Raw genomic sequence first — 13,416 nt, 5'->3', positions numbered from 1 at the left:
AAGTGTTTTATGCTTGAGAGCTGGTCAATTCGCATCTTAAAAATTAGGGATTTGCGTTTGTTGTTTGCCTCGCACTGCTCATTTGTATGCAGAATGATGTCAGATTAATTGGATCCGTTTTAGAAATAGCTAATAATCAATACCCCAAGCGAGTGGAACGCGACCCTTTAAAAGGTTCATGGGCAAGGTCAAAATGATGTCACGCGCTTCTAATTAATGGACAATTAACTTAATGACCCATGAGTTTCCCAAATTCTCACCCCTCTTTAAAACTAATAACAACAGAAGGCAAAAGAAAATTAAATAGATACTCTATATACGTTCCTGCTGTATCAACAATCTAGATCTAATTTATTTAAATTTGATGAGCACTGCTGGACACCAACATAAATGAGTCCCAAAGGCACCGCAGAAAGTGTCACTGTTTGTTTTACATTAACAAAGAAAGTTCATAAATATTTCTGTAGTGGGGCTAAAACATAAATGTAATTAATCCTGGAGAGTAGGGATCGGAAAATAATTTATTAAAGTTTTCACATGAACATTTATTCTGTAGCTAAGTGAAAGTAGCTTCCGTGTGCGTGCAGCTCAGAACTTCATAGATTAATAATTGTCAGTCCCGCAAGAAAAAAAAATCATACGGGCTGCCCCCGGTGCCGACTGCCCACGGACTGAAGGAGGAGGGGAGAAGTGAAAGTTTTTCCTTTCTTTTTTTAATAATTTCAAAAATACATAACGATAGTCAGATCTCAATTAAACAACATAAAACGTTTAATGAAAACGTTTTACAATAGTCATTTAGCTGAACAGTGATTAATGCGTCTTCATTTAAAGCGCAAAGACCGGGCGCTTTGGACGCTCGAGACTACTTCATTATAATTAATGTCTCTGGTTCCTCGTGGACCCGGAGGTCGCGAATGGCTCCGTCCCGCGCCCACTGATCTCTGAAGATCTGACACGAGAGGGATCTAGCTGGCTGTTGCAATCTGACAAGATCTGTAATACTTGGGTGATAAATCGTTCCAAACTTTTTTGGCGATGCTGGCAGCTCGGGGGTGTGCGCATGTGCGAAGGTGTCTAAACTGACAATGCTGGAGAGATAGTGTGTCTGGGATTGAGAATCACAGAGAAAAAGGACAGAGGAAAAAGAAAAAGGAGGAAAAGATTCGAGAAAAATTCCGGCAAAGCAACGCCAAACGACGGGAAGGCTATCATGAGGTCCAAAGGCAGGGCAAGGAAACTGACCACGGGTAGGTGCAACATCTCCTTTTTTAGCCCTTTTCCAACTGCCATCTTGTACATGTGTATGCTGCTTATAAAGTATACACGCTTTCGTATTTAAACCGCTACAGACAGCACTACGAACAATCCGTGTCAGCTCGATGGTTTCCGTGAATTTTAGTTTGTAACAGTTAAAGACGAGCTAAACGCGAACCGTAGCGCGCTGTTGGACTTTGTGAAGCGAGATTCGAAAGTGACAAAAGTTGCGCGTGCCTCACCAACTTTAAGATTCGCGTGTTGTAATCGCGTTTTGCATTCAAGTACGGATCGCTATGGTGTTATAAGAAAGTTCGACAAAACAACGCTGTCAGTGCGAGGTTTTGAGGCTGCGGTCACATCAATTTGCAGCCGCGACTTTGAAAAGACAGCTTCCCCATAGTCGACAACAGAAAGGCAAATACGGAGGCACGCTTTTAAATGCAAACAGGTAGCTTACAACTGGCGCACGGCTGGCGTTTCAATGAATTGCATATATGCCAAATTAACAGAACTGTGTCCGAAATGCTTTTAAGTATATTTGATTTGTGTGCGTTAACGTCGTACCCTTTTTTTCTGTGTAATTGTCGACGCTGGTTGTGCAACAAGTGATCAAATCCCGTTATGAATTTGTGTTTCGCTATGAACAGCCCGGAGAAATGTTTTTGTTTGTAATGGCACTTTAAACGGTGGACCGTAAGCTTAACTTTTGATTACGGGTTGCCTTTGGCGCTTGTGTGTGTTTTGCCACGCCACAACACAAACGCAGAAACTGAACATCAAGTGGTAAGTGGGACGTTGTTCCCCTCCTCACTGGAATTATTCGGAACGAATGTATTTCGCTCAGGTCTGTGAATAATTCGGCCCCCCTCTAGCGCAGTAGGCTGCTGACTCTGATTTGAGCAATTTTCCCTTCTGCTGTTTTCCAATAAACTCTCATTGTGGTCCGCGCTACGGAAATCCATGCAAATATTCCACAGGCTTTAAGTTAATTTCTCGCCGTGCGTGCAGAGCTTAAAGTCTTGTTTTAATTGCACACAGTAGGAAACAAATTATAAATGTTAATATATTAGGCCCAGTTTAAAGAAATAAATAGTAATCATTTTATTTCTTTGTTGCATTAACAAACAACAAAACATTTTATTTTATTTTAAAATGTTCGAAAGTGTATATTTTTGTCTTTGTTAAAAATAACAAAATAACAGACAGTGGCATTTATTTAATAAAGTTCGTAAGAGGTTGGGGTAGAAAACAAGCACGGAAAACAAGTAAAGGATCATTTTGCTTTTGAATTATTGTTTCCTTTCCTGTCGACAGCAGCATGATGGGCTAGAAACTGCGCGCCCCGTCTGGACAGAAACAGGGGTCACGCGGGTCTTATCCGTTCAATAAACTGCTTCTGGAGCCCTATGCCCTACCATTGTACAGTGAGAGATTTTTCTGCGCACAGCAGCAACTTGTCAAACACGCACTCACGTGCATGCACTCTCTCGCGCGTACCCAGACCAATGCAATTGGAATTCTTTAGTGTTATTTTGCACCAGGTGGGGTACACATCACAGTGCCATATTAGATTTTTTTATGTCTCGCAACAAACACATAACTTTTACTCGGGTATCGTTTAACTTTGATATTCATAGTACATAAATCATCACCAATAGCTCCACACTTACCGGCGCTTGCTTTTTCCCATTATATTTCAATCGCAGACAACTTGCTCTGGAAGTCATGTTACTTAATGCACTGACATCATCAAACAGGAGTAGTAACAATATAAGCTGCTCAAATGTAATTTAAGTCATGAATATTTAATAGCAATACTGGTAATTGTATAAATGTATAACTCTTATGGTTTTCAGCTGTTAGTGTAAATCAAGAGGGCGACAACCGTCAGTTTTTTTCTGAGGAAATTTGCTGGTCACTTTGTCCTTATATTCATAGCAGCAGGAACCTCTACACCACCACATTGAGAAACAAATTTCACAGCAACAGACCACCGCGTCATAACAGGCTGGACGACAGATAAACAAATAATACACGCATTTCTTATAATACATTGGTTTGGTTAGAGGTCAGACTAAGGTTGTTACAGACCTTCTCACCCTCTCGCTCAAGATTATTATTTACTAGAATAGCTGAATAATTGACAAGGGTGCATTTAAAATTATCTACCCAAGATTTAAGGAGATTTCTACATATTAAGTCAAAGGGGGAGAATGTTCTGGCTGGCGAGAACCGCAACTCTCCCGCGAGACACTGGCCACTCTGGCCCCACGCCAGTCCCTGCACTCTGTCAACATTGAATATTTAAATTCCCAGACTCCTCATAACGGGACCGTCTGCCGGTAAAACGCGTTCAGTTCGAGTCTGAATAGCTACAGGCTCGTGTTCCTCAAAAAAGAAAGAAGCCCTCTCCGTTCCGTGTGGCCTCTGCCGCGCGCTCACCACACAACACCACAGCCGCACGTGCGCGTGTGAGTGCTTTAAATGTAATAAAAGTCAGTCGTTTAGTAAGTGTGTGTGTCCACGACATGTTTTGTGGATTTGGCCAGCGGTGCCGGACATTTCACCTGCAGGTCCAACAGTCTTAAATTGTCTAATGCTTCGCCATGCAGTGCCAACTGTCCTATCCCTCGGCATGATTTGCCTGTTTACGGCGAATGGGGTAAAATTACACAGTATGAGCATACATAAAGATATTAACATGCCAAGATTCACAATGCACAGTCAGTTGATACCAAACTAATGAATGTCTGCTTTGTGACAGGCATTAAGAGCTTATGACAAGCTTAATTGCTTTGGCACGTTTAACTATATTTCAGCATCAAATGTATCGTAATATGTTCAATACACACTTTGAATGCTTTAATGAAAATAATTTACTCTTATCAACTGTAGATAATATTTCTGTGTATGGTTTAATTATTTATAGGCGTATTATTTATGATCAGTGGATCAAATGAGGATCAAATTACAAGTTGAAAGAGTTGCGTTTTTTTCCTTTAATATTAATAGTATATTTTTTACGCTCAGACATTATTAATCGTTATTAGGCTAGTATGCATTAGAATGCTTTTTGATGGAAACGGCATTTGATAAGCTGGTCATGTTTAGCAAGACTTTCGATTGTTTGTTTGGCTCTTATGCGCGTCTTCACAAGGTCCATCGGTTTCACGCCACGTCCTTTGTTTTGACTTTGATGTGACTCGCTTCACCGTGAAAATGTCCAAACAACGGAGAAACGGCTCGACTCAGCAAAAGGAATAAAGACAGACTTCTACATTTAACAATGTGACATTCCGCGTGAGTGAAGCGCGTGAGAATAAGCTCTGCGTTCGTGCATTCTCTCCGCCTGTCAGCGCGCGACCAGAGCGGGCGCGCGTTATATTCCGCATTGTGCAATGGGCCGTGCTGCTCCATCCCGCGTCCATTATCGAGCTTATTCAAAACGGGTTAAACGGATCGGACCGCTTAAGTGAGAGTGAGTCTTATGAATGGCCAGTTCGATGAGAATCAGCAGGGCAAAGTTTATGGGTTCGAGTCCCAGACACATACTGATTCAAAAATGTAGTTTAAAAAGCATCTTCCAAATGAATAAATGTAATGCAGTTATGTTGACTGTGAACCATGTCTGACCATAACATATTTTTTATGCATAACCGTGAAGGAAAGACAGACAAAATATCTTTATATCTGTCTGCACTCCACAGACTTAGAAATCAACTATATTAATGTCTCAATTTTTTACCGCTTGAGCAAATATTTACTTTTCTCCCTCCCCTGGCATGATATACTACAAAGTTTTTAGTGGAGTTCCTGGGATTGTGATGTTTCCCCGTAGAGACTCGATGTAGAAATTCCTCACTCTTGGACTGCGTTGCGTGCATGTCCAGTCTAAAAAGACCACGGAGTGTGTGCTTAGCTAATTTCTGAAACACTTCGATTTTTGTTTTAGGGACACAGTCAGGGTGACAGATGAGTTAATTATGGGTAAAACAGTGGGCTGTAATAGGGTCACTCTGAAACAAGGGTGGTGTTCCCAGGCATTGCATCTGCGTGTGTGAGAGTGCAAGATTGAGAGAGTTGCGAGCCACTGTGGGTTTTGATCATGATTGATCGCGTGTTCTCAAAGGATTGATTGATTAGCCAGAAGCTGCTGGGTTTAGCCGAAAGGGCTGCTTATGTCCTGGGAAATTAACCTCTTATCTGTTTGTGTGCGATTTTATCTGGCAGAAAAGAGAAAGGGATGACATTATGAAAATGTGTTTATGTATTTATTTAAGATTCTTTAAATTGTGTGTGAGAGCGTCTGAAAGACTGCGACGAGAAGCGGTTTCTGTGATTATTTGTTTATAGAAGAAGGAGTTGGGCGTAAATGACAATAACACAGTTACCCTCATCCATCAACACCTCTATAATACTACATCTCTCTCTCTCTCTCTCTCTCTCTCTCTCTCTCTTAATGACTCAACGAGTGTCTGCGTATACTGAGAGTGAATTGAAACGGCCAGGTCAACAGTTTATTTGTCTTCTGCTCTGATTGGTCAGGGGTCAGGTCATAAGGATGTTTATTTGGAGATTTGATTGGTGTGACTGATGGTTATGTAATTTATGTCCACAGGGAATTATGGGGGTTGTTGTTCTCTGGGTCCAGTCACGTTTATCCCCGAGCGACAGGTCTTGAATCAGTTTACTCACCCTCGGGCATGACTGAAGTCAGCGTGAATCAAACAGAGCGCAGACTTCAGGACAGACGTAATAAGTCAGTGTCAAGCCAACACCCCCGAAACCATCAGATGTCACTGTTTGACTGGTCTTGACTCGACTCATCTTTACTTGGAGAGGTCTCACGCTTTACAATGATGATTAGGCCTTTTCACAAGTTAGTTCTCACTCACAGCTCTAGAAGGATTTTTTCAACATTTATGGGAACTAGATTTATTTATTTAGAATATAAATAAATGTGAAGTGGGTCTGCCTCATGCATGTTGACATGGGTGTCAGCCTGGGCATTATTGTGTGTTTGCTAAGGTGTTCGGAGCGGTTGTTAATGCGTTGCTGTTAGGTTGCTAGGGTATTCTGGGTGGTGTCAGTATGGTTATTATTTACTAGGTCAAGTCCATGGCCCACATCTGAGTCTCTGTGTACATTAGGTGTTTGCGCAGTAAGGAAATGCTGCAACTTATAAACCTAAACCTTTTCATACCCAAAACTCAAAGTCAGTTTATTTCCTCAAATTTCTCTGTAGCCTTCATGTAGATCCGTCTGACCCAACGTGAACAAGTCTGACCATCAACGTGCTGTAGTTCTGCAGGAAGAAGCAGGTAAATCATAATCAGATTCTGTTTGTGGTGCCTGGCGGCCCTCAAGGGTGTGTCCCCTGCAAGTCTGAGCTAAATGTTTGTACAGAATTAATGTGTGTTTGTGTGTATAGGTGTGTGAAAGAGAGTCCGAATGAGAGCAAGAGTCGAGACGTGCAGCCTGGGTGCCGGTTGGACATAATGGGTATAATGTGTGCGTGTCTGTGCGTTTGTGAAGCCTGGGAACTTTTCGGTAGTGTTTACCGCAGGGAAACCAGTACCAGCGCAGAACAATGAGTCAAATTCTCCCTGCCCTCAATCCTAAGGTCAAACCGTCTCTGATTAAGATATGAGCACATACACGGACACACACACACACACACACACACACACACACACAAAGTGTGCTGTCGACAGTCTGCCCAGGGCGTGTGCCAAGGTTGAGGTCATTATCTGCATACTGTCCCAAAAACGAAGCATGTTTTTGTACCGCGAGTATGCGTGTGTGTAAATTGCACTTTTATTAATGGGTGTGCATGCTGTTGACTTTATTTTTCTGCTTGTTGGTTGAACGGGGACCTCCCTTTCATCCATTGTCTGTGTGTATGCAAGTGTTTGTGTGTTTAGATGGAATCAGTATTCCTGAGAGTTACCTGCATTGTGCTTTTATATGCAAGTGTCTGGGAGCTGTGGAGTGGTATGGAGTATGTTTGTCTCACAATTGTCCAGTTTTCCATGTATTACCTTTTGTGTAATGTTTGGTGATTGGGTTTGCTTTCTCCCGCATGTTTAATATAGTTCCGGAAGTAAGGAGATAGAACTATACTGTAGTATACGGAAAGTCGACGAATAAAATGTGCGCGTGTCGTATGGTGTGACAGCAAAAATGTAGAATATTTTGATATTTTGAATATATGCATTTTAAGATGTATTGTCGCCATTCCAGTCCAGTGTTTGTTGAATTTTTAAAAAAATCAAATGTGACATAGTCATCCAACAGCAATGTGAAAGCATGAGTATTTCATGCTGAGAGCATGAAATACTGACAGCGTGACGAGACACATGAAAACTGTGATAAAAATCCAGGTTATCACATGGGATTTTTTTTTAAAAACTTTTTCTAAATACATGTACAATTTAGGGAAAATGTTAGAAAATGTTCATTTTCTGCGAATGAATGCAAATAGAAACAATATTTTTATTTGGAATTTGGTAAAAATATTGTTAGTGGTTCACAGAATGAAACAAAAATGGTCATTTACCTGTAAACACATACCTATAACCAGTAAATTTTAAAATCAGATAAACGGTCTCTTAATTTTTTCCTGCGACTGTATACAAGTTAACATGCCAGACGTGTGCATCTGATGAAACCTTTCTCTCTCTCTCTCTCTCTCTCTCTATATATACATATACGTATATATATATATATATATATATATATAGTATATGTACTGTATACACACTATTCACACACACACATATACAATGTATATATAATATACAGTATATATGTACATTTTATTTATACATGTATATAACATTACCTACAACATTTGCACAAGTGTACATACAATCTGTTAATATGTATATTCTACTATATACTACCCTGTACAATGTCTCTTATATGTTATAATCCCCCATTTTCTGTACAATAGTCTTTTATTTTATATACGCATATTTTAGAATCTTTTAGATTGTAAATCTTATTATATTGTATTGTCATTGTGTTGAATGTCTAGAAGCTTCCAACACCAAAGAAGACTCCTTGTGTGTGCAAGCACACTTGGCAATAAAGCTCTTCTGATTCTGATTCTGATATATATGTAGACGTTTCATCGGACGCACAGGTCTGGCCCAAAGTTAACTTCATGTCTGTGTTTGGTTGTAATATAACAATTTATTTTAAATTAAATTAATATTAATTTATATATTTATAACATCATAAATAATTTCTGCATGCATTGCAGTCATACATTGCAGTGTTTGTAGAACAAAAGCAAACCTCAAGTGTGACAAAGTCTGCTAAATGACTAAATGGATGAAAGACTGAGAGCATGGTAAGAAACTCATTAGAAGTCTGGGTTATTTCATAAAACATTATTTTGTAACTTTTTCTAAATACATGTACAAACATTAGTTTTGTGTTGTTTAAAACTAAATATGATCTTGTTTTTTTTACGATATTTACGTTTAAAAAAATTTCTGTTGTTTTGACCTGTTTTCTCCAGTTTATTTTCTCCAAATAAATGCAAATAAAAACAACATTTTTATTTGAAATTTTGGAGAAAAGGTGTCAGACGTTCACAGAAACAAAAATGATCATTTTACCGAAACACATTCTTATCAGAAAACTGAAAATGCTTTTGAAATGGTCTCTTATTTTTTTCTGTGGCTATGTGTGGTAGGGGTAGGCCTATATGCCCACCCAGGATATTTGCTAGCCCACCCTTCTGCACCTGGCAGGATCTGGGCCTGTTTGGAGGTCTACCAGAAGAACTTTGGGCTACATAACGTTTGTTTATGTTGTTGCTGCTGAAGCCGCCTATGTTATACATAATAATATACTATAGTGTGTGTGTGTGTGTGTGTGTGTGTTAGAGAGAGAGTGTGTGCATGTAGCAGTTGTGTTAGTAGATTTTGGCAGGGGTCGCCTCTCTCATAGCTTGTCTGGATCACAGCCATCAACCGGAATAAATCAACAATTGCTTTGTGAGCAGGCCGATAACAGCCTCACTTCTTCAGAAAGTCCCCATGTTCCAGCATAGTGTGATATCCAGAGGGTGTGGGTATCTCTCTCTCTCTCTCTCTCTCTCTCTCTCTCTCTCTCTCTCTCTCTCTCTCGTGATGAACTCAAGTGAGAGAAGTGTAAGCCCATATTGTGTTCGAGAAGGTCAGGGAACAGGAAAGACAAGGGGACATTTAAACACACCTTTCATCTCAATTACACACACACATAAAAACTCTCCTTGTGTCTCAGAAACTGTTGTGACTTTCTAATGACTTTTCCCCTATATTTTAAAACAAGAGCAAATGTGAGTGAACGAGAACATACAGTAATGTATTCGTTAATAGCGCAGAGAAAATATTTACTCTTCCGATAGACCGCGGCCAATTCGTTTTAGCCTTTTTTCCATGCGGGCAGATAACAGTTTCCGCCGTTATTGCACACTTTCCTAAACAATGCTGGGGAAGTTCATCAGAGGATTGCTCCCATTAACCTGCGCTCAATGACTTGATGGAATAACGATTGATTTCTCTCTTTTCCTGTCGCCACTTTTCATTTGATCAACTAATTGTTTAAAAATCTCAATTAGTCGGTGCTGTGGCTTAGCTGTGGTGCTCATGTGACTACTACAAGTTCGAGTCCAAGTTGACCTTTTTTCTCTTATTTTCCTATTCCAAAGAAAAAAGTAATCGTTCGTTTAATCTTCATCGTCCTCTAGATGCTAGCCAGTCCGCACCAGTGAGAACTTGCTTTAATGCACTCTGATCTATAACCCCTCTGATCAGATCCAGTGGTGTTAAAGGAACATCCTGTACTGTCCGAATGAGATCCTCTTTGCCAGGTCACATCGGGTCGTATCGAGATTCCCCGCGTGTGTGTCAGGCAGAGAGAGCAAAGGAAGGTAACTCTGATTAGTGAGACTCATGTTACCTACGAAGGGGAATTTGGACGTGCCGCATCGCAATCGGATCTTTTCCATTTCGACCCGGAGATGAGACGCGCGCATACTCGCGCCCACCGAGGAAGAGGCCGAACAATAGAGACAGTAGAGATTCCCTTCCTCTCCCAGCGGCATTCCAAAGATTCCCAGTGGCCGGAATCGGGTCCCAGCCCAGGAATCTGGCTCTTGCTCCGTGCTTTGATGAGCCCTGTTCCCGACACTTCCTGAGATTGTGACTCATCTACAAACAAACTGAAAACAACCTGGAGAGAGATGGAGAAAGACACCAGGAGAGGGAGGGAGAGAAAAGGTGATGGAAAGAGAGAGAGAGAGATTGAGACCGGACCGCAGGATGTCCTGTTTTGATTAGTGTTAGCATCTCCGCTCCCCCTGAAGAAATATTATTCTAACAGTATCAGGAGCTCGGTCTTCACACTACCCGTCTTCCACAAACACACACGCATACTTCCCTGACGTTTCTTCTGTTCATTTGTGAACTGTGTTAGGCTGGACTTTTGTGTGTGTAGTGTATGTGTGTGTGCACATGCGTTTGACTGTTTTACAGTAGTTCACTGTTCCCTGTAGCCTAGGCCCCACAGAGCAGATGTTTGACTCCTTAGGGCCCCCGCCTAGTTTCTCTCTGTCAGACAGACATCAAGTCAGTGGACCCTGCTATGGGCTGGGTCACTAGCAACGCTGTATAAATCCTAGATCGCCCTCGTGTGTGCGAGAGAATTTGCGAGGGTCTTTGGCCCTTCGTGTTTAGCGGGTCATCAGAGAGGCTAATGAATTTTATCTCGGTGTCCATCTCTCATACAATCACACACCCGTGCGCCCGCATCTCTGGAGATTCACATGTCTTTGCAGCTATCAAATCTCCCCTGCTCTGCTGGTGCCCTGCCCGGGCTGCGGTTTAAATTTAGCTCCCTGTCTGGTCCGGGCCTCCCGGGAGGGTGGAAGAGGAGGAGGAGTGCACGACGGCTGAGAGAGTCGAGTTTGGGAAAATGAGGGAGACGTCTCATCTCATTCGTCAGTGAAAAGAGATACTACGCTGACATAAAGGAAAGAGTCCGCCAAGCACAACAGAGCGCACGCACACACAGCTTAGGGCTGAAGCCAGGAGACAAGCTGGCAGACGTTTTGCTCTCGTCTTGTCTTCAGCTGTATAGTGACTAATGCATTAATGCATCAACATTTCCTCATTTCAGTAATACATAATAGTATTTTAAGCAATATACACAACTTTAAATGCTTTATTGCGTTGTGGAATGCAATTCGTAACAAATCTTGCTTTATGGGCACTGTGACATTATGCTGGACCTCCAGTCTTCTGATCTTAACACAGTTTTCACAGATTTCAAAAGCTGCCATAATGGAGCAACACTTGCTGAGCTACATCATTCTTTGTCAGCATTCATTCAACCTCTTGTGGTCAAAACTGTGGAACACAAAAGAAGATATTTTGAGAAATGTCTTTGTGGTTTTGTGTCCGTATAATGGAAGTTAATGGAGTCAATGTTGTTTAGTTACAACATTCATCAAAATCTCTTCTTTTGTGTTCTGCAGAAGAAAGAAAGTCATATAGGCTTGGAATGACGCGAGGATGAGTGAATGATGAGAGAATTTTCCTTTTTAGGCGAACTAGCTGTTAAGTTAAAAGTGCTGTGTGTAATTTTTAGGAGGAACTATTGACAGAAATGCAATATGATATACATAACTATGTCTTTAGAGGTGTATAAAGACCTTACATAATGAAGCGTTATGTTTTTATTATCTTAGAATGAGCTATTTCTATCTACATACCCCGCGGGTCCCTTTCATGGAAGTAGCCATGTTGTTTCTACAGTAGCCCTAAAGGGACAAACTGCTCAACAGAGCGCATTTAGTAAATATGTTATCTGCTTCGGCAAAGAAGCGAAAATGTGATGACATCTTAGTTCTGTGTCAGCCCTTTAGAGTGCTGCGAAAGTGAGGGGTGGAGTGAGCCGTTGGTCGCAATTCGCAAACCTCAACGCTAGATGCCACTAAATTTCATACACTGGACTTTTAAATGTCAACATATTTATAGCTAGTTTTCTGCATGCCAGTTTAGTTATACAGAGATTTAAAGGAAATTAAAGTTAGTATAGACTGCAGGAACATGTTAAAGAAACACTATAGAACTTTTGCTCACTGTTTCCCCATGTGGTTGATAAGCGCAATTGTCTGTTACCAGTGTCATAAATAATAATGCTGTATAAGCTTCCCAGTGGGCAGTGCAGTACAAATGAGTTTGTTTACTAAGCTGATGGAACCTGCGAATGCAGGCAGGGGATGGGAGGGACTGTGTTTACCGACCCGAACACAGAACATAGAGAGTGTGGTTGTAGCCGCTATGAGGCTGATCGGGTAGCAGCGGACATTATTTTAAGGTCGAAAAATGACAGTGTTACTTTAAGTATGTACAGCAAAAGTCTACTCTTACATGCATTGGCCAAAAGTAGTAAAAGCAGTATTCATGAATTCTCACACCTGTCTGGTCCCATCAAGCTGCTGCAGGTGTGTTTGTATGTGTTTTTGTGCGTTTGGAGGGGTACCATAGTTTGCCCATCAATCGCTGACAGCTGACAGTTTAATCTGAGCATTCAGCAGGTCATTACTGAGCATCGCGAGCAGCCAATCGCATCAGCGATCAATGACAGAAAGAGAGAAGTAAGAACAGCAGGGAGAGGGATCTGCTCGCTGTGTATGTGTATGTGTGTTTGGTGTTATGGAGGTGAAGGTCAGCACTGGGCAGTTGACAAACAGGTTGTCAGGTGCACACAGATAGAAGGAGAGCACAACTTCACACAACTATACACAGATTCACACACACACTTACTTAGGCCAGTAAAACAAGCCCCACATCTGCACACACATGCTCGTAAACCCATCGCTCAGATTTGATTGAGAATGCTCCGGGAGAATTTAACACGACCGTCCACATATCAATTCTCAGTACACAACTCTTATTGTGCGCGTGTGTGTGTGTGTGTGTGTGTGTGTGTGTATGTGATTTTACACTATGCTTAAAATGTTCAGTTTTATAAAGTTTAGAAATGCTGTCCATCAAAACGTGCTTCTTGGAAACCAGGTAACGGTGGCACCCATAGTTTCAGAATGTCCCGGCCGCTTTGGAAATGACCCGTGGTAGTCAGGACCTTCCCATGTTT

General features: G+C 41.4%; 1 protein-coding gene across 1 annotated transcript in view; it reads left to right on the top strand.

Annotated features, from left to right (window-relative positions):
• Nucleotides 1–783: 783 nt before the first annotated feature.
• The window catches only part of mecom (MDS1 and EVI1 complex locus), a 138,695-nt gene continuing 126,062 nt past the window's right edge, over nt 784–13,416 (top strand). Inside the window, 1 exon segment of the mRNA XM_057351660.1 lies at nt 784–1,250. Coding sequence (XP_057207643.1) covers nt 1,214–1,250 — 37 coding nt within the window. The 5' untranslated portion in view covers nt 784–1,213.

Source organism: Triplophysa rosa, linkage group LG14, assembly GCF_024868665.1.
Source record: "Triplophysa rosa linkage group LG14, Trosa_1v2, whole genome shotgun sequence".
In the NCBI taxonomy this organism is placed as follows: Eukaryota; Metazoa; Chordata; class Actinopteri; order Cypriniformes; family Nemacheilidae; genus Triplophysa; species Triplophysa rosa.
The sequence above is the reverse complement of the archived record's forward strand: the minus strand, read 5'-3'. Positions and strand labels throughout refer to the sequence as shown.